This window comes from Humulus lupulus, chromosome 8 (genome assembly GCF_963169125.1).
Source record: "Humulus lupulus chromosome 8, drHumLupu1.1, whole genome shotgun sequence".
Lineage (NCBI taxonomy): Eukaryota > Viridiplantae > Streptophyta > Magnoliopsida > Rosales > Cannabaceae > Humulus > Humulus lupulus.
In genome coordinates this window covers 19,307,747-19,330,083 of record NC_084800.1, presented here as the reverse complement: position 1 = coordinate 19,330,083, position 22,337 = coordinate 19,307,747, and the positions used below count along the sequence as shown (strand labels likewise).

Genomic DNA, 22,337 nt, shown 5'->3' with positions numbered 1-22,337 from the left:
TGTCCAACAAACTACTGCATGTACAAATTCGTTTTGTACTGAGAGAGCAAAGAACAATGCAACTGGCGTGAAGACAAAACCTCCAGGAAGACCAGGCCACGTCATCAAGTGGAGAAAGTTCTAGCAGGGTTCATCTGCTTGGTGGGCCCCATTCGAAGCCCACAAGCGAATTCCCCATCGAATCTTCTCTCGCCAGCGCTATCGAAAAACACACCCACACAACACTACCACCCAACCCAATTATGTTTCAATGGTTTGTCATTCGTTTCTTTGCTCATTTTATTTTATATCTACTTGGTATAGTAGCAACAATAGAACAGAATAGAATAGAATTTGTTTAATTTAGTTGATACATCTTACAATGGTAGCAATAGCAAACGAGCCAATAGATAAGGCGGTTTGGGAATTTGGGGAGGGACAAGGGAGGTAGTTGGAGAATTACGCCTTACTAAGAAAAGCATTAAAATTATTATATAAATACATTTATATTTAAGTAATAAATAGGATACATAATTTATATTTGGCTGTATGTACTCCTGCAGGGGGTGACAATAATAAGATCAAGGAGTAAGTATGACCACGTAGTTCATCACACATCTTAAGTCTCAACCCAATTATTTTTTATTTTTTAATACTACATACAATATAAAAGAATTAAATGATGTAACATTATATTTGTATATTCATTTTGTTAATTGTCACTTTAAAAAGTCGGCTTCCTTTAAGCCTTTGGATAATTTTTCTTTATAATTAGACTTTTAACTTTTAAGAGAGGGAAGCGTGCTTTGAGATTTGAGAAAAACTTAAGATGTGATTGGATTATAATTAAAAGAGAGAGAGTGAACGTAAATGACAAAGGAGAAATGACACCAACCAAGGCACTGGCCGTAGAAGCTTAGGTGAGAATGACCGAAGAAAACAATAAGCCCAATCTCATCCAGAAAGGCCCATCATTTCTCTTTCTCTCTCCACTCTCTGGACCGTCTGGTAGAGCTACACACACTCACTCTCTCTCTCTCTCTCTCGTCTCTCTGAGAGAGGAGTCGTGCTTTGATTGAGGTGTTTGGGTGAGTGTACTTTCTCGATTTCTCTAGAATTTTGGTCAGCTTCTGCTTTGAAGCTGTAGCCGTAAAAATGAGGGGAATGGTACTGAGCTTGACGACGCCTATGGAGGCTATCAATTGGTGGGATGAGATCAATGAATCGGCTATGTGGCAAGACGGCATCTTCTACTTTCTCTGCGCTGCTTATGCTCTAGTTTCCACCGTTGCTCTGGTTACTCTCTCTCTCTCTCTCTCTAGAATTTTCACTTGTGTGTTTGTAAAATAGCTCCATAGACTGTTCACTTTCCCGCTCTGTAATAGCTTATAATTATGTTTATATTATAATTGGATCCCAGTTGTGGATATGGTAGGTTAAAAAAGTCTCACCTTAGTACTATTCGGCTTGTTTATTCTTTTAAACTGTAATTACCCAGTTTTAGCGCGCGATTTGGGTGCTTTAGAATCTGCATTCATCAGCTTCTGGTTCGTATGATATTGACATTGTAATAGCCTAATAAGCTATGAAGAGTAGTTACTTGTTCATTATCGAAAGCCTGGAGGACTAATAAAACCAAAAGTTAAAAAAGAAAATTTTATAGAAAGTTTGAAATGTACGTTTTCCTATTTTTAGCTGGGCAATATCTTTGTAAGTATTGGGGATAATTAATTAGTAATATCAGTTGCTATAATATTTTTTTCTCAGAAGAAAGAAAAAAATTGTGCCTGAAGATCTGCGCTTATGGTGTGCAGGTTCAATTAATAAGGATTGAATTGAGAGTGCCTGAATATGGTTGGACAACCCAGAAGGTTTTCCATCTTATGAATTTCATTGTTAATGGAGGTTAGTATTGCAGCCTTTCTAAAAGAATTTTTAGTATTTCATTATATGTCATCTAATTCTTGGATTACGTTTTTTTTCGGTGTTGGGGCAGTACGTGCAATTGTGTTTGGATTTCACAAGCAAGTATTTATTTTGCATCCAAAGGTTAGTCATTTCATTCTGTAGAAATGATTAGTTGCTTTTGCTCACATAATAAATCACTCTCTTTTCTTTACTTTACTTTACATTTGAGAAAAGATGGGCGTTGCAGTATAAAAATGTTCTCTTTACTGTATTTTATCATATGTTTGCTTATGAGTAACTATAATTAAAATATATTTAGGTTGGCGTTCATCACCAAATTAATTTTTCTACATGCATCAGAAAATGTTTACACAAATTGCAATAAATTCCATAAGATTTTTGCTTCTGTATTTTGCTCTAGCATCATTAACAATCTTGATTGCTATAAAGTATTTATTTATATTGGTTTGTTATGTTTTAAAGTAACCTAAGACATGTGTTCTGCTACTTTGGTGTCTAACCTAATTGGATTAGTAAATTGATCAAAATTACTTTCGTAGTGAATCTTGTATACTAAGTAGCGAAGCTGTGTCTTAAATCAGGTGCTAACGTTGGTAATATTGGATCTTCCGGGACTGCTCTTCTTCACTACTTACACACTTCTTGTCTTGTTTTGGGCAGAGATATATCACCAGGTAAGTACATGTTCTAAGTTCTTTATTCCTTACATGAGGACTAATAGTGAAGGGGTTGATTGTAATTGTGGCATGTGTGAAGCCAGAGTCATGTTGATTTTAATTATTGAGTGGTGGTGATTTGTTACTAATGTTGATAATTTCCTTTTGTATTGCAACCAATGAACAGGCAAGAAGTTTACCAACAGATAAGCTCAGGATTTGTTACATTGCAATCAATTGTGTGATGTATGTTATACAGGTTCGTTCCGTCTCTTATGCTTAAGAGACTCTCTTACAACGCATAATTTTAAATTAATTTATTAGCTAGTTGGTTCTTTTTTATCCTGGACAGTTTATTTTTCATTAAAATTATGCTCTTCTTTTGTCTTTAGCATGTTTTTAAATGGTATTTGAAAATCTGTTATGTACAAGGTTATAATACAAGTTTGCCATGCTATCCAAAATTCTTTCTGCATGGACAGCTGGCTCCATTTCCTTCACTAATTTCTTTGATCTCATATTAGTTTCTTCTTTTAAATGACGTGATTTATTCTCATGTTCTTTAATGAAGGAAAAATCAATGATGAAGGTTCTAGGGGAAATTTAAGACTTCTATGGTATTACTAGGAGCTTTATTAGGTAACTTGGTATATGTTCGTTAAATATTGTAGGTAGATGAAGACAGAAAAACATATTTTTTGGTTTTTCTACTCAAAATGTAGTAATAGTGTGTGGAAAACAACCAGTGATGTCCCTTTGTGGTAGCTCATCATTGTATCTTTTTTTGTGGATTGAAGATTTTTGCATTTAACTCCAAATTATAGCTGAGCTGTTGACACTTCGATCCCATTTCCAAGCACAAACAAAAGAATTTCTTCCACTGTTTAGAAACTTTCCTCTACCTTGTACACTAGAATCATATCTAAACTATGGAAAACTTCAGGTGGGCATCTGGATATACGTTTGGATTAATGATAACAGTACTGTGGAATTTGTGGGAAAGGTTTTTATTGCAGGTCAGTAATTGAATCTAGTTATGCAATTAGCTTCAGAAATTATATTCCTGATACTGAGATTTTACATTTTTTTTAAATAAAATATTGTACTTACTGTTGGTATGTGCCTTCATCCAGTTATATCATTTTTAGCTGCATTAGGCTTCTTGCTTTATGGAGGAAGGTGAGGGTTCTTCATTAGCCTTCATAAATTTCTAATTTTTATGCGTTTTTGCATCTTCTCACGTTTTATTGTGCATCACCTCCAGATTATTTTTTATGTTAAGACGCTTCCCCATAGAATCCAAAGGGAGAAGAAAGAAGCTTCATGAGGTTTGTGCCTTCCCTTTACAGATTATCTGATATGTTACTGGCCGTGGTTGCTTGCTTTTTCTTTTTTTCTTTAATTGGGAACACCTAGCCATTTCCTCCCTTTTCTCTGTTTATTTTAAGTGCTCTATTATTTCTTATTAGTCTTTGCTTATACTGCTTGGTTATTGCTTACTTAATGTCACAGGTCGGATTTGTCACAGCCATATGTTTCACCTGCTTCCTCATAAGATGCTTTGTGGTAAGATTAAACTGTTATCTGCACTAATCACTAAATCCCTCTTTTTTTCTCTCTCACTCTCACGTGGGCTAATTTGTACGAAACTTCTTCATCTATGTCTTTTTTGTCAATGTTACTTTAGTTCGTTTGCGTCCTTGGGCGGTGCTGCTTTTTCCAATGATACAATAGGATTACATAATTATTATTATTTTTTGACTTGTTTCTAAATTGCAGGTTGTACTGTCTGCCTTTGATGCTGATGCTTCACTTGATGTTTTGGATCATCCAGTTTTGAATTTGATCTACTACTTGGTATATTCTACTAACCTTGTAACCTTGGAATATTACGTCTATATATATATATATATATATATATATATATATTCAAGTTCTTTTGTCCTGATTGAACTTTGGATTGTCTATTGCACCAATAACAGCTGGTTGAGATCTTCCCTTCAGCTTTTGTCCTTTTCATCTTGCGTAAATTGCCCCCAAAGAGAGTGTCGGCCCAGTATCACTCAATCCAGTAGGCAAGTGTATCTACTACTACTGTTCTGAACCTTATTCTTGCTCCCCCTAATATCATTTTTTTTGGTGTGGGAGTTGAAAGCTTTTAAGAGAAGCAATAGACAGGTAGAGAAATGAGGTGTTGTATTTTGGTATGACTCGCGTTGCCAGAAAAGTTTTCTGAGAAGTTTAATTCACAGCTATATGCAGCTTGAGAGAGACATATTTGTTGATTTGATTCCATTATAGATTATATCGACTGTAAGCAGTGTATTGTTGAACGTGTAACAAAATGAAATTTTCCTGTAAACCAGATGACTTTTCTGTCCGCCTAGTCTTTCTTCCAACGCTTGATTATTTACTGGTTATCTTTATTGTGCACATCTATGATCGATTGATATGATGCATATTATGTACCTAGCCTGTTTAGGCCTTTCAATTGTAAATATGTCTTCATTTTTCACTTTTTTTTTTTAGTTTGAAGCGTTCTTTGTTTCCACTATTTTATTATTATCTCACGTGAAAATTCACATGGTCATCACAAATCGTAAAGCAAAACGAACCTAAATATAAAAAGGAAAATCACTCCATCCAATTCCAACTAAAAATAAAATAAAACAAAAAAATCAGCCTACTATAATCCACATTCTTGAACATGATTCGCTCGGTTAGGTAGTAAAGTGAAGTACGGACTTAAGACGGTATTTAAATAAGAAAATATTATCTTTTAAGAGTACGCCAGGGTGGCGAAGCCTACTACAGATTCACAACAACTAAACAAAGTACCCTCTCACACCTATTTCTTTTCTCATCTCTTCCAGTTGTCAGTTGAAAAAAAAACTATGATCAAATATGGATAAAATTCGTTTATAAAAAATGCACAAAAAAGTAGGTAATTAGCAAATCGGAGTAGATTTCTCTATGTTACAAGACCAACAACCATTCTTATTGGCCCATGCTGTGGACTGGAATACTACTATCAACTTCGTTTTAGTCTTGGTGAAGATCCTCAGCAGGAGGTGGTGCAAATCTCACATTCGCTGGCCGCGCCACGACCACTGAATCATCTGCAAATAGTGCTTTGATAAAGGATGGGGTCTTTAATGGGAAACGACCAGTCATTTGCGGGTAAACGTCTACGAGGAAGTAGTAAGCATGGCCAGCAATCATTCCCTGAAATAAAACCACATTGATAGACATTAGATACAGGAAAATGGAGATTAGAGTCTGATTGGTTCGCGATTAGAAAAGTGGGATTCTGAAATGAAAATCTGAATTTAGTGACTGAAAACATATTTCTGAAAATGTGATTGGTTCAATGTCAGTAAACTGTTTTTTTAGTTTTAAAAAACTGAATCTGTGATTGGGATTAAATTAGAAAATATAACAGAAAGTGAATACGAAACTGAATACGTGATTGGTTTAGCTGAAAGTAAAATTTAACTATATTGATAAATTAAAATTTCATAATAGTGCATTAATTAAATTCATAACAATATTACATTGTTATTAAATTTGATTTTTTTTTATAAATTAAAGTTATATTTTTTTAGGACGTGATTGATTAGTGATTTAAAAATTGTATTTTGAAAAAGTATGATACTGAAAAAAGAATCTAGATTTAGTGTCTCTAGATTTAGTGTCTGAAAATATGTTTATGAAAATGTGATTGAATGTATTGTCCGTTAATTATTTTTGAGTTTTATAAAATTGAATAATTTTTTTGGTAGAAAATCTAAAAGTTAAATATGTAATATATATATTTTATTTTTGGTATAATAATAATTGAAGTGAAAATATTTTTTTTTATTTATTTGTTGTAATTTTTATTTGATCAAATGAATTTTTTTAGTAAATATATTGTAAATTAGAATTAAATTATATACTATTAGATGATTTTATAATTAATTAGTTTACTAAATTTATATAGATAAAAATTTTAAAAATAGAATGACTTGTAAAAAGGACAAAAGAAAAAAAATCAAAGACTGTAAGAAAAATAAAAGAAAATTAGCAAGGAAAAAAAAAATTTTAAAAGTAAGATTATACTGAAAAACATAAAATTTTCGTTTTCAAAATCCTTCGTTAGAATTGAAGTTGTTTTCGAATTAGTTTCCAAAAATGTTTAACCAACTTTTATTTTTAGGTCCCACAATTTTTAATTTTTGAAAACATAAAATCATATTTGAATATGCCCTAAAATGTGGGGTATGGGGTGTTCATTGGATTTTTTCAAATACCATAAAATCTAGAGGGACAGCACAGCGTCAACATTGGGTAAAAATAAATTTAGTGCATCATGGTCATGAAATTTTTTGTTTTTGATTTTCCAAAGATACGAAGGAAAAGCCAAAAATAGCACTATACTATACTGATAATCACACTAATTTAAGTACGTACCAACATGTCAACCCAAGCACTGGCTCCAACAAGGACAGAAAATCCAAGAAGAACCTGCAAGAACGAGAGTGAAACATATAGTTATAATGAATGTCTAATGGAACAGATAATTAACTAGAACGTGAGAGAATTAACATATAATCAACCAAAAAAAAACAAGTGAAAGTAAAAACAATAGTAGTATTAATGCTGGATTAAGGCCACGTTCAGTTAAATGGTGGTTCCAAAGAGGTGGTATAAGAAGGTTTTGAATATCACTGACCCATGGTAAGTAAGCTGCTGTGAAAGTAAAGAGGCCCAAGAAACTCATATGAATAAAAGGATTTTGCTTGCTCCACACATAAACCTATAAGATAGAAAATGCAATCATATCAGAAATTACTGTACCATATGCGAGAAAATGTATTTATTTTTTAAAAGAAGGGAATAACTAACCATCATAAATGTAAGAGAGTTGCTGAGGAATATAATTTTTGCGAATGACTCTGATAGATATGGTATCATTCCCCCAACAAGAACAATTCCAGTTAAGACAGTGGCACCGAATAAGAGCATGTAAAAGAAATCGGCAGTTCTTCCCCTGAAGGAGTTCTCTTCGAGGAGCTTGCAGTATCGAGCAAGAAAGAACATGTGGAACATAAAATCCAAGTCTGGCAATGCCACAATATAACTATGTTAAAAATAACAATGATTAACAATTAACTAACTTCAACATGGTTTTGTCTACAAAAAGTGTTTTTTGGAAACACATTCCACTAACTTTCACTACTAGAGTTAAATAAATTTCCATTTTGTTTGTGTAATGTAGAGCTATATGGTCCCCAATGATTCAATAGAAGGTGAAATGATGCACATTTTAAGCAAACTGTGTATTACTGCCTATGAAACAAAATTTCGAACTATATGCCATAGAGACCTAGGAACTTAACTCGGAGTTTGGGAAGCCAGAAAAGAGAAAACAAACCAGTTGGACCATTAGATCATATGTTAAGATTCCAGTGATGAAGATTGAGGCTCGTAGAATAGAATTGACTAGCAAAGGTGTGCTACTACTACATTGGATCATTTGTATTCCCAATTAACAAAAAGCCTTTCCATAATAAAATGTTAAAGAACAAACAAATACCCATTTTGCGAAAGTACAAGAAATTCGTGACGAGGCGCCAGAATTGATACTGCTTGACAACAAGTTTAGGATTCAGATACAAATTGTAAGGAGAGATTATCTGCAAATTTCAACACCAGAAAAATCATCCTTATAATTAATCCCAAGAAGCAATTATCAACCTTCTAAACTCCCAATTAAACCTTTTCCTCCAAAGTATTAGGAAAAGTAGCTACATATCAAATATTAAACAATAGAAAACCAACGAAAACAAAGAATTTCATCTACGTAGAATCCAAAATTAAAAACATGAAAACGAAAAAACCCAATTAACATTTTGAGCAAGAGAATTAGAGAACAGAGAAAGAAAAAAAAATCCCAAAAGTATATAAAAAAAAATAAACCGATCAAGAAACATACATCGAGGGAGCAACCAATGGTTGTAACGATAGCCGCAGTAAGATAGGAGCGAGTGATGATGGGCATCTGCTTGTACCATTCTTCCACTGCTTGAGCCATTGATGTTCGCCCAAATTTCGATCAGGCAGAAGCGTTAGCTTAGGATAGGAACTAAGAAACAAATGGGCTTTAAGCCTTAGGATTTGGGTATGGAATATACAGAGAGAGAAAGAAGGTAACTGTGTAAAAAGATAGGCAAATAGCCGAACAGGAGGAACGAACTCAGAAGAATAAAATCTCAAAGATGATCAAGAAAACAGCTGTATGTGTGAGCTCTATTGCCTTTGGCCCTTTGTTGAGCTGCGTTTCCACGAGGCTACGAATGACAAAACCAGACGAATAGAAAATCGCGTGAATTTCACGGACCAACCAAATCTTAATATGGTGCCGGGCCGACAGGCCATTGATAAGGGCAAAGACCCAGCTACTGTTCTTAAAGATGACTGCAACACATTTGGATGGGCCACTGAGAACAAGCCTGTTAACATTGGGCCTAATCTTGGGTTCCTACGACAAAGCTAATTTTTTGTTATAGGAAATTACTGAGAATATTTTATAAACTTTGAAAAATATGGCAGTTTTTTTTTTTAAGTTTTTATGGAATATTTTTTTTATTTACATTTTTATGGGAGTTTTTTTCCCATATATTTGTAAAATTTTATTTGTAGACCATATTTTATCTTTTATACTTTTTTTGGTACCTATTTTTTATAATTTTAATTTATTTGTGTTAATTTTTATTATTTCTTTCGACTCAGTTGCATACTTGTGGCACAATTATTTGAAAGACCAACAGAACAAAAAAATGAAACAGAATCTAACGACACACATATTCTTCAAATATAATATAAAAATATATATAATTATAAATTTAGTAGGGGTAATCATTACTTTTGTTTTCCTTTTTTTTTTTGTTTCTATTCTCAGCTAAATTTCAATCACACAGCAATCAATATTCAATCAAACTAAACACCATTGCTTTAATAGTATAAGAAGACACTATAAATACATAAAAATTATATATGATTCACCATTCCCTTTACTAAATTGGTTAATAAAAATTGAAAATAATATTAACTAAACCAATAGCGTCTTCTTAACAAAAACCAATAATTACAAGATTAATAAAAACTCAGAAAAATTCACAACTAAAAACTAAAATTAGAATACCGATATGTTCACTAGAGAAAACTTGAGCACAGTTGTGTTGAATGAGAATGAGGAGAGAGTTTTTAACTTGTAGAGGAGTCAGCTCCGTGGAACGGATTAAAGATTGGAGTGTTAAGGGCCCTTTTCTTAGAAGATTTTCACAAACCTTCTGCACACATATGTATGAACAAAATCACATCCACACTAAAAAAAACATATAAAATCTTATAACGACTTAGAAGAAAATACTTACTGCGACGAGATTGCCGAAGTGGGAGGTAATGAGGTGGTTGGCAAATTTGATGCTGTACTGATTCACCATCGCTGCCTTCTTCTTCTTCGGGCACTGGGTTAAGGGTTTAGAAATGTCGTACTGAGTTTTTTTTTAGGTTTGGCTCAGTAACTAGTTATCAATCAGTTATTTTAATAGGGGTAACCGGTTACCTTCTTCTTCTTTACTGGATGTATTATGATCTGTTTTTTTTTCTTCCAAATCTTTCAATAACCAGTTACAATTCACTCGATTACTTGCCACGACAGTTAAAATTGATAGTAGTAACCGGTTACTGCCACATTACTAAAAAATCTAAATTGATAATCGTAGCTGATTACAGCGAGGTTTGAAAAAAAAATCAAATCTAAAAAAAATAATCAATTGCTATGGTACCTGGTTGCATAGTCAGGTGTCAAAACAAAATCAAATCTAAACAAAAGAATCTAAATTAATCGCTATTGTAACTAGTTACACCGATGTTTAAAAAAATCTGATATGAATAAAATGATTCAGGCGTCATGGTACCTGATTACTTAAACAGATTTGGAAAAAAAAAACCCAGAAAAATCAAAAGTTTTGTTTGCTTGTGTTTTTTATTTCTTGTACTTGTATTCTAAATAAATTTTGTAAACCTATCGATACATTTTTTGAGCAAACGTTCTAGTTCTATTTCTTTAAATAATTAATAAACACATAAATATTTATGTTAGAACCTTATTTGATGAACGTTTGGCTGCTAAACCTATATCCAATTGATCTAAACATCACAAAGAATAACCTTTTGAAAACTTTTGCCCTTTTCAACCAAAAAAACTAATAAGCTAACCTAAGCTTTCATATGTTAAAAGTACCCTAAAATATTCAACTACCTAGCTTCTTATACTACCCTAGTCTACACTAAATAATAGCAGTCAACTTTTCTTAAGTACATTTCTTAAATCAAATCAAATATGAAATCAAGTACCTGGTTACTTAAACAGATTTAGAAAGAAAAAAAAACCCAGAAAAATCAAATATGAAGTCAAGTACCTGGTTACTTAAACAGATTGAGAAAGAAAAAAAAATCCAGAAAAATCAAATATGAAGTCAAGTACCTAGTTACTTGAATAGATTCAGAAAAAAAAAACCCAGAAAAAATCAAATATGAAGTCAAGTACATGGTTACTTAAACAGATTTAGAAAAAGAAAAAAAACCCAGAAAAATCAAATATGAAGTTCAAAATCATATGTGAAATAGAATAAAACTATATTTGAAGAAAGAAAAAGAAAAATAAGAAAGATCGAAGAAGAAGAAGAAGAAGGAAAATAAAGGAAGAAGAAGAAGAAACAGAAGAAAGAAAGAAAGAAGAAGAAAATCAGTTCGTCGTCGGAGGCAGCGGCGGAGGTAGCATCGCCGGAAGAAATCTGAGGAGAGATCGTGAGGAAGAAAATAAGAAATGAGGAAGAAATGGGGAGGAGAAAGAAAGAAATGAGATGAAGAGAGAGAGAGATCATGAGGAGAGAAGAGATAAGAGAAAATAAGATATGGTAATTTATTTACCATATTTTAAACTTTTTTTTCCAAAACTTACCATATTTTGTATAATTATTTTTTTTCCCATAAATTTAGAAATTATATATATTTTTCCCATATTTATGTAAACTCCTCTTTTTGTAAAGTGTAAATTATGTGAAGTATGGCTCTTCTTAATGGAAATTTTAAAAAAATATAAATGTGAAAAAATATGAGAATTATATATATTTTTTAATTTGTATGTGAAAATTTATTAAATATAAAATTAAAGTATAGAAAATATAATTAGTAGTTAATTAAAATATGGAAATGTCATATTTTTTTATTATAGTTATATTTTCTTTGATTTTGAAAGTGATTTTATTTTATTTTAATTTTTTCTTTTTTTCGATTATTTTTTTTTCCTAATTTATTTTTTTGTCCATTTTTTCATTTTTCATTTTTTTCTACCAATTTTTCTCTTTATTCTTTTTTTTCTTTCTATTTTTCCATTATTCTTCTTCTTCATTTTTATTAATTTATCTATTTTTTTATTTCATTTGTATTGTTTTGTTTTTTTAATATTTTTTCATTTTTCTTTCTTTTTTTTCCTTTTATTTTTTATTTTTTTCCTTCTATTTTTTATTTATTTTTGTATTTATTATTTTCTCCTCCCATTTTTTTTTTCTTTTTTCACACACATGAGCTTTTTCTTCTTCTTCCATTTTTTTTTTCTACCAATTTTTTCATTCATTTTTTTTCTTTCCATTTTTCCATTATTTTTCTTCTTCTTTTCATTTTTATTCATTCATCTATTTTTTTTCTATCATCATTTCTTTTGTTTTTTTTTTATCATATTTTTTTAGTTTTCTTTCCTAAATTTTTTTCCCTTCTTTTTTTGTACATATTCTTTTCTGATTCCATTTTTTCATTTTTCTTCACACATATTTTAACATTGCATAATTATTTTACTACTTTTTTATTTATTATCTTTTATTATTGTAATTTTTTTATAGTTTTTTATAGTTTATTTATTATCTTTCATTTTCTTTTTAGTGTAACACTTACAGGAACACAAAAATTTGGAAAGAAAACTAATAAAAATATGAAAACGTGAATGGGTAGCTAGTTACCCTGAAGGGAACATTCAAATTTAGAAAAAAATATTATATGAAGAAGATGGGAGAGAAGGGAAAAATGATGGATCTGATTTTTTTTTTCTATCTTCAAATCTGTGGAAACTGGTTACGTTCCCGTTATTTGTGTGTATATTTCTGGGGTAACTGGTTACATTCACGTTCTTTGTGTATATATTTTTTGGGGTAACTGGTTACCTTCACGTTATGATGTGTGTGTATATTCTGGGTTCTTTATGGTAACTGATTACTTATGTTACTAAAATCATAGTTATTTATTCATTCCTTTAATGAAGTGTTCTTCATCTTTTTCATTCATATTTGATGTTTCTTTTCATATTTAATATGAGTAACCCGTCACCCCTCTTATGGTAACGACATTGGTTTCCCCTTTTAGGGTAACTGGTTACTCCTCCTGGTACATGTTATTTAACCTAGCTCTAGATTTTTTTTTTTTACATAATTGTCAAAGATCAATCAAGTAACTGGTTACCTCACCCAAGAGTTGAAAAAATAAACATACAACATAAAAATAAGGAAAATGTTTATAATAAATAAAAAAATAACAAACACAATTCATATCACAAAAAAAAAAAAAAAAATTGCAAAACAACAAAAGAAAAATCTAATATAAAATTAGTTATAAAAAAAAAACAAATAAGATAAAAAAAATAATCAAATTACAAACATACCCTTCTACATTAATAAAACTTGATTAAGAGTAAAACTATGGCATAAACCAACTTTTATACAAAAATATGAGAAAATAAACCAATAAAAGTGAAAAATCTTTAAAAAAAAGCCATAGATTTATTATTATTTTTTTAAAAGCCATATTTTTGCATACTCTATAAAAAATTCCATATAAAATGTATTTTCCTCTTTTTTACTTTCATTTCATTTCATGTACATTTTAAGATTTTTCTTAATCTATGGATTTTTCCTAACTTAAACTAATTGTGTGGGAAAATATTTTCATATTTTTAAGTTTTTTCAAAATAAAGCCATGTTTTATTTATTAATTTGGTGTTTATAGATTGATGTTATTATTTTGGATATTTTTGTCATTACATCCCATTTATTAAAGAGGAAATTACACCAAATATGAGATTTTTTTTTTAACTTTGAAAAATATGGCCATTTTTTTCCTTAGGTTTCTTATAGCATATTTTTTTTTACATTTTTATGGGAGTTTTTTTCCCATATATTTGTATACCATATTTAATTTTTTTATAAAATTTTAGTAGCTAGTTTTAATATGTTTTGATGTTATTTTTATAATTTTAACCAAATTGTATTGTTTTTTATCATTCATATTTTATAAAACATTTTTTTTACATTATTTTTTGAAAAAAAAAAAATTGAGACCTTCATCACCATGCTTTTTATTTCCATTCATTCTTCTTTTCTTCCATTTTTTATCTTCTTCAATCAACATTTTCTCCGCAGTAACCGGTTACCACTATCAAAACAATTTTTTTTTGTGGTAATAATCTTATGCCATTGTCAATTTTTTTTAGTGATGTACGGTAATTAGTTACAACTATAAAAATCAATTTTATTTTTTAAGTGGTGTTGTAGTAACTAGTTACGACTATATAAATAATTTCGATTTTTTTAGTAATGTATCATTATCAAAATACCAACTGAATTGTAACTGGTTACTTAGTGAGATTTGGAAAGAAAAAAAACTAATATGAGAAAAATAAACTAAAATGATCGTGAAGGTAATTGGTTACAGCTGGGTTTGGAAAAAAAATTAGTATAAAAAAAAGAACTAGTTGCGATGGCAACAGGTTACTTCGCCAGACCTGTAAACAAGTAGGATCTAAACAAAAAAATCTAAACATATCATAATCATAATTGGTTACAACTAGGTTTGAAAAAAAAAATCAGATAAAAAAAATATATCAATCGCCATGGTACATGGATACTTAGTCAAATGTGAAAACAAACAAAAAATCTAAAATAATTGTTATTGAAATTGGTTACAGCTAGGTCTAAAAAAAATCATATTTAAATAAAAAGAATCAGATGCCATTGTACCCGATCACTTAAAAAGATCTGGAAAAAAAAAATAGAAATCATAACAGATCGTGACTATAACCGGTTACAGTTATGTTTAGAAGAAAAAAAAATTAAATATTAAGTGGGAAATTAGATTTGAAATGGCAAAATCGGATGTGAAAAATAAGAAGAACAACAAAAAGAATAAGAATAAAATCATATATGAAGAAGAAGAAGAAGAACTAGAGAGGCGAAGGTACGTTGTTGTCAGAGGCAGAGACAAAGGTGCGTCGTCGTCGGGGGCGGGGGCGGAGGTAGCATCGTCGGCAGAGAGCTGAGATGAGGGAACCAAATGGGGGAGGAGAGAGGAAGAAAGGAGAAGAGAGAGAGAGCTATCGTGAGGGAGAAAAGACTGAGTGAGAGAGAGTTTTATGTATTTATTATTATGATAATCTATTTTTTATATTCTATGAAATTACCACATTTCAAGCATTTTTTTTCAAAACTTAACATATTTTGTATAATTATTTTTTCCCATAAATATAGAAAGTATGTTTATTTTTCCTATATTTGTGTAAACTTATATTTATTAAAAAGGTTTTTTAAAAAAAAATTATATATCTGTTTTTTAACGTATATCATTTTTTTCTTTTTTCTTTTTTTTTTTACAAAAAGAAATCATTTTTTATTGTTTTATCTACTCAATACTTGTATATATTCATACATAACATGGGCAAAATCAAAATTTGGAATAAGTTTTTTATTATATTTTTTTATTTTGATTTGAATGTATAAAAAATGTCAAAATATATATTATAACATGCAAATAAAAATGATTGACGTAGAAATAATAGTACGTCACAACTAGGAATATTGTTCATGTGCAATCTTTATTTAAAATGGTATGTTCATGCTTTTTTTTATTTTTTATTTTCATGTTGATTCTAACATAGATTGCAAGTATTTTGTTGTTGATTCTAATATAGATTGCAGAATATCAACTTACTTTTTGTTGTTGTCTTTATTATGTTTGAAATTATTTTAGATTATTTTTATGGTGCAAAAAAGTATCATGTTATTTTTTGTTGTTGTTTTTGTTAATTTTATAGATTGCAAAGTATCATATTATTTTTTCTTATTGTTTTTGTTATGTTTGTAATTGTTCTATGTTACTTTTATGGTTTCAAAAAAGTAATAGGTTACTTTTTGTTGTTATATTTTGTTGATTTTATAAATTGCAGAGTACAAGATTACTTTTTTCTTGAACTTGTTACTAGGGGTGCACACGGATCGAGTTTTTGGGGTCGGGTTTTGTGGATTTCGGTGGAGGAAAATGGTATCGAATTCGGTCCGAAATTTTTGGGTTTTTTGGTGATTTCGGGTCGGGTTTGGTTGGGTTTCGAGTGCGATTGGTCCAAAAATGAGTTTTGGGCCGAAAATGGGCATTGGTAAAAAAAATTCAAAATTACCATTTTTTTTTTACACTTTTTTATTTATTTTTTACTTTTCGCATGTTTTTTTTAACTTTGTTGTTAGTTTGGTAATGTTGATTTTTTAAAAATTGAGTCTTCGTAACTTTTTTAAAAAAAAGAGCATTAATTTTTTTGATTTATTTTTTTAATTATGTTTGAGTTCGGGTGCCCTTAATTTCAAAATTCAAACCCGACCCGAACCATGTTGGGTTCAGATCGGATTTCACCCGAATTTGATGGGTCTTGCAAAAATTTAGGTTGGTTGGGTCGGGTTTGCGGGTTTTTCGGTTCAAATGTTCACCCCTACTTGTTACAGATTACTTTTATGGTGTCTAAAAACTACTAAGTTACTTTTGTTGCTGACTTTTGTTAATTTTATAGATTGCAAATTATCATGCTACTTTTTGTTGTTGTCTTTGTTAATTTTATAAATTGGACGGTACCTATAATGCCCCAAAATCTCTAATGTGGTTTAATGGTTGGATTAGTAGGCCGGGAGGGCCATAATTGATTTATTATGCCATTAAATGATTATATCCATGTTTATGTGAATTATATTATAATATGATGTTAAATGCATGCATGTGGGTCCACATTTCATTTCAGAGGTATTTTGGTAATTTGGCTTGTTGAGGGCGTAATTGTATATTTGTATGCATATCGGTGACATATTATTGAGACCACATTATAATGTGGATTTGTTCGAGCCATTCGACATGAGACAATCTTTGAGTGAAAATTAGCAGTTTAGTCATAACGGGATTAAGTTCGGGGCGAGTCTTGAGGTAATTTAGAGATTTGAGCGTTGCCAGGAATCAAAGGGTAACGAGATATGAATTATTGGTAATTGAGAATAATGAGAATTGAAGAGTGTTAATTATGATTAACACAATAGGTGGAAAATGACGATTTTACCATTGGGAGTCTTTAGAAAGCTTTAAGTGACCTAGGCGCAAAAGGGTCTTTTCACCATGTGATATATTTAAAGCCATTGAAGGTTGTAGAAGGTTGGAAAACAGAGCATAGAAAACTTTCTCCCGTGCCTATTTTCTCTCCTTGTCTTCTTGGATTTTTGAGCTTAATTTGAGGAACCAAGCTTGGGAAGTGAGTCTTGAGGGCTTGGGAGTGTGTTCCACCATTGAAGAGCATCATAATCTAAACTTGAGGTAAGATTCTAGCCATTAAAACTGTGGTTTGCTCTATTTTTGTTATGGATTTCAGATGAGATTTCTAGGTTGGTTGATTGGCTTTGCTTGGAATTTTTGGCTAGGGTTCTTGGGGTTGTGATGCCTATGACATCTGTGGATAGTTTTTGGGTTCATTTGGCACTTAATTTGATGTTTGCAAGTGTTAACTGAGATTTTCGGTAACTCTATTAATGAATATTATTTAAGGGTAATTGTAGTGATAGCAGAAGATTAACACGGGGTTTTTACGTGGTTGGGGCGTTAACTAGCCTTAGTCCACGAGTCTATAGTATTAGAGCTTGAAAAACCTTTTACAATGGAGTTTTTCTCTGTATTTTGACAGAGTTACTGTATCTTAGTTGAAGGGAGATCCCCCTTATAGTGTTCTATAGTCTGTATTTATAGGCTTATGGGAACACCGGGTTTGAGCCGGGTATGACCCGGGTGTTGGAAAAAGCTTATACAGGATCTTTATTTATTTTCATGTATATCTAATATTAAACAAATTAATACGAGATAGCCTAAAACATGTTTCTAAAATTGAATTCAAAGAGAAACAAATAATATAATACTTACAGTATACGCAGTGGAATTAAGAGTCCTTCCTTCAGTTTCTCTAACTCTTGTATCCTCTCTGTCGCAGAGTATTATCAAGAAACTGAACCGATCTTCTATTTTCTTCACGATCTTCCAATGTATCCTTAGAACCACCTAGACTAGTGTGGGCAATTCTCAACACATGAGATAGATATAGAGAGAATAAGAGAAAATAACAAAGTGGCTTAGAAAATGACTTGTGTTTAGAGAGAATATAAAACTATCAGAAAATCTGACTTGAGACTTATCTGTCGTCTCTGAAATCTTCTCTCTAAGCACTCCTTTTATAGACTTAATTAGGCCATTTAATTTAATTAAAAAATCATCAAAATAATAGCCATTTTGAAGTCCTAGGTCGAAATTATCATGGGCTATAGGCCCGTGAAATTTCCCATTTGATTATAAGCCCATTGGACTTAAAATCAAGGCCTGTATTATTTTCTATTGATTTAATTAATTAAATAATTATTTAAATCCTTTATCAAATTAATTATTTATAATTTGAACCTTGATTTAAATTTATTTATTAATTTAGATACCAATTTATCTTAATTAATAAATCAGCCATAATTTCTCTTTTCTTCTCAAAATTACACAACTCTGTGAAACTATCCAAAATTGACCTGGTTAACTTTGATAATTCTAATTGATAATTAAATCAATTTAATTGAGACTATCTAGATGATTTTATCCAAGGTACAATGGGGACCATGGGCCTATGAAATAAAGCTCCAATAAGTTATCATAAATCTAACAAATAAATTTACTAACTTATTAATTCCTCGTGACTCCACTATAGACTTGGAATTGCACTCTTGAATTCATAGAACGCTCTATAACAAATATAGATACGCTATTAATTATCCATTGTTACAACCATAATTGTCACTCAATCCTCTATAGACGGTCTACAATGAGATAGGACTAAAATACCGTTTTACCCCTCATTGTATTTTATCCTTAAAACACTTAGTTCCTTGTAAATGATATTTCAATAAACTAATTTAATTACTGAAATGAGATCTCTATCATTTATCACCTTGAACCAAACTAAAAGGAAACCATCGTTTCACTTCTTCATCAGAAGCTATAGATGTTCATATCTATGATTAACACTCCCACTCAATTATACTACCGAGTTCCCAAGATGTAAGTATGGGCTAGTCCATAGGGTAAGCTGGTAACGAACAAGTCAAAGAACTCAAATAATATAATCAGTTAGAATACTAACCACTCAGAATTGAGATTGAATTGACCTATGGTCAACTATATGATATGACTAGAATAGATAATAACGGTATGTTTACTTATCTTATCAACTGTCAATATCGGTCCAGTCCGATGTAACAAATACATCCGATCTTATCTACTTTGCTAATGTTCTGGAAAGAACATAACACTGTAATGTGTAAGTAGATCATATCGTAGATTGGCAAGTCAGTGTAAATCCGGTGCACTGACTAATCTTAGGACTAACTTATTTTTGAACATATAATCATATTTATATTCCACTGTGATTACGTCACTATAAATAAGATTAGCTATATGTGATGGACCCAAAACGGGTATGTTTAAAAATTTATATATCGCAAGCGCACGAATCGTCCATATAGAATAGTGATCGTAAGCAAGGATGTCGAACCCAAAGGAGTTGTCTAAAATCGAAAATGAAACTATTTTAAATCAAAATTAATAAATTCTAACCTAGTTCCAAAGATTGATAAGTTTTAATATTATGAACATAAAATAAAAGATTGAAAAATAAAGCTATTAAGATAATGAAAATAAACCAATAATGAGTTGAAAATAAGTGTTAAAAGAAAAGATTATTAAGATGCTAGAATCCACAAAATGTAAGTTTAATAACATTTATTAGTATATTGATTCCCAAGTTTTAGTGATAGTTAAAATAATTTAAACCATCATTTTTCAAAAAAGATTTATAATTTTAAACACAAATTTCTTATAAAAAGATAGGATTTTTCTTCACTTTTCAAAATTATAATTTCAAAGCATTTAGTGTAAATCAATCTAATGAAATAACAAATAAATCAATGAACATTATTTATAAGGCAAAACATAATATTTTTGTTCTAAGCATGGATGTGTACAATTTAATGACACACCTTACACAAAGAATATTATGCTTATGCACTAATGAAGAACAAGGTGTAAATATGTTCTAACAATCTAAAATACAAGATATTTAAGATGAAAGAAATATATGAAGAAGAAAAATCCATAGACTTTGTTGCATTACAAGGGAAATCAACATACAACATAAATATTACCTAGTTACAAGTTGCTTCATCATGATCTTAATAATCTTATGAAAAAGATTAGAAGCACATAACTAGAGTAGAAATTACAAAATAAAAGACATACATACTTGCAAAATGCTCTTGAAAAACCCAAATGGAAGATAGAATGGTAGAGAGAAAATGAGAGAAAAAAAATGGTAACCAAAATTAAGCACCCCAAAATGGTCTTCAAAACCCTTATTTATAGCCAAAATGAGATTATTAAAATAATCAATTTAAATTAAGTAAATTGATTAAATTAATAATAATGTGATAAATAGGGGTAAATTGTAGGAGTGATGATGATTTTGGGGTAAAAAGTGTTTTGAAAATGGGTAAAAAGTGGCATTTTGAACTTAGGGGACAATTGGTACACTTAGACATTTTTAGGCTAAAAAGTGACAAAATGCAGCATTTAGGCTGCTGGTGGCAGGCGGCCTTGTGGGCTGAGGACAAGCTGGGCCAGGCGGTTGCAGGTGGCTAGTTGCTTGCTGCTTTGGAGGCAGATTGAAGGCAGGCGCTGAGTGCTGGAGAGGCTGAATGTTGAGATGGCAGGCGTGGGCCTGTGAGATGGCTTGGGCCATGAAGAGAAGGAAGGCCCATGTTTGGGCTTGGCTTCATATAGGTGATGAAGGCTGAATGTTGAGAGAAAAAAAGACAGGTGGCGGCTGGAGGATTAATTGTTGGAAGAGAAAGTGTTGAAAATGAGATTGATGCTTGGAGTCTTGATGCTTGGAGTCTTGTTACGTGGAAGCTTGATGGTAAGGAGAAATTGGGCTTGGGCCCATGGCTTGATCATGGAATTTTCAAGAATGCCACTTTTTCTTTCTTTCTTTACTTTAAATATACCACCTTTCCTTTATTTTCTTTACTTTTCTTTCTTTCAAGCATGCAATATAATCCCTACAAGATAAAAATAAATTAAATAACAATCAAATATTTTCAATTATAAATAAATCATATTAATTATTTGAAAATATTGATTATAACTTAATTTAATAAAGCATTTAAGTTCAAAAGAATTACATTTTTAACTTCTAACTTAACAATACAAATTTCATATAATTAAATTACAACATATTATAATAAAATATCTATAAAAACATATAAAAATCTATAAAACTACACTAAGACTAATAAATTAAAAATTACATAAAAAACTTAATAAGTTAATTAAAAACTCAAGAACTAAGCAACAATTAGCATATAAAATATGGTAAAATAACTCTATTTTGTAGAGTTATCAATATGCTCGGGATTTAATAGAAGTTTATATTAAACAAATAATCATGAAAATAAAACATGGGAGCAAAGTGATTGACCAAGTCAAAAAATTATTTCTATTCTTTTATTAATAATAAAATGAGATTACAAAGAATTTGGATTTTAATTAGGGCATAAAACCCCAACACCGGGCCCATCAGAGATACGGATATTCTTGGCCTTTCTAGTGGAAGCCCAATACAAAAGATACAACATACATGAATTCCAGACCAGCTAAGGCCCAATAAGTTGACTCAAGAGCTATACCTTGCCCGACAAAACGGTGCTTTTGGTCTGGACACTTCGAGTTACGAGGCAGATTCAGGAGACAAGGCCAGTCAGAGTATTTGGCAGCGCAGACCTGAAACGACAGTGTGCAATCCCGAGGTGGCCTTTTCTGTAAGTGAAAAGTGGGGACAACGCCCACGCGGAGTGAGGCAGCTTCAGGATCCTGGACGCCTGACCCCTCTAACCGGGGATGAGGTGATCCGGGTTCGTGCCCGGACCGTACCAGGGTCTGGGACCAGGACGCGTATGACATGGGGGGTCCGAATGATCTGCACATCACCCGGACGACCGTCCCGGAGGACGGAACCCGGAGGGCCATGCCGGACCCCTCCAATGGGCCCAGACATGCACCCCGGCCCATACCCCTCCTCTCGGACATTTCCGTACCAAGAGGACTTGGGCCGGGCCCGCATGCTTACACAGCCCCTGACAATGGGCCTGGACGAAGGTCCTGAGTCCATGCAGGAAATAGGGATAACAGGAAGCATTGGAATCAAGTTGGAAATGGAGGAGTCGAAGGGAGAAGATTCAGGGGCAAACACAGGCTGGGTTTAGCGCTATAGTGCCCACAAGGGGGCGCTACAGCGCCACC

At 31.5% G+C, this 22,337-nt stretch overlaps 2 protein-coding genes across 2 annotated transcripts; one reads left to right on the top strand and one right to left on the bottom strand.

Moving 5' to 3' along the window:
- Positions 1-899: 899 nt before the first annotated feature.
- LOC133795282 (tobamovirus multiplication protein 1) lies at positions 900-4,944 on the top strand. The gene is made up of 11 exons (XM_062232737.1): positions 900-1,275; positions 1,794-1,884; positions 1,976-2,028; positions 2,490-2,582; positions 2,752-2,823; positions 3,508-3,580; positions 3,698-3,743; positions 3,829-3,892; positions 4,077-4,130; positions 4,344-4,421; positions 4,547-4,944. Exons 1-11 carry the CDS (start codon positions 1,135-1,137, stop codon positions 4,637-4,639), a joined length of 858 nt encoding a protein of 285 aa, XP_062088721.1. The 5' UTR covers positions 900-1,134; the 3' UTR covers positions 4,640-4,944.
- Positions 4,945-5,320: 376 nt separating this feature from the next.
- On the bottom strand, positions 5,321-8,861 carry LOC133795283 (derlin-2.2). Its single transcript, XM_062232738.1, has 6 exons — positions 8,542-8,861; positions 8,143-8,242; positions 7,452-7,666; positions 7,279-7,362; positions 7,017-7,070; positions 5,321-5,789 (listed from the first exon to the last, which is right to left on the bottom strand). The coding sequence occupies exons 1-6, from the start codon at positions 8,638-8,640 to the stop codon at positions 5,607-5,609; spliced, it is 735 nt and encodes a 244-aa protein (XP_062088722.1). The 5' UTR covers positions 8,641-8,861; the 3' UTR covers positions 5,321-5,606.
- Positions 8,862-22,337: the final 13,476 nt, after the last annotated feature.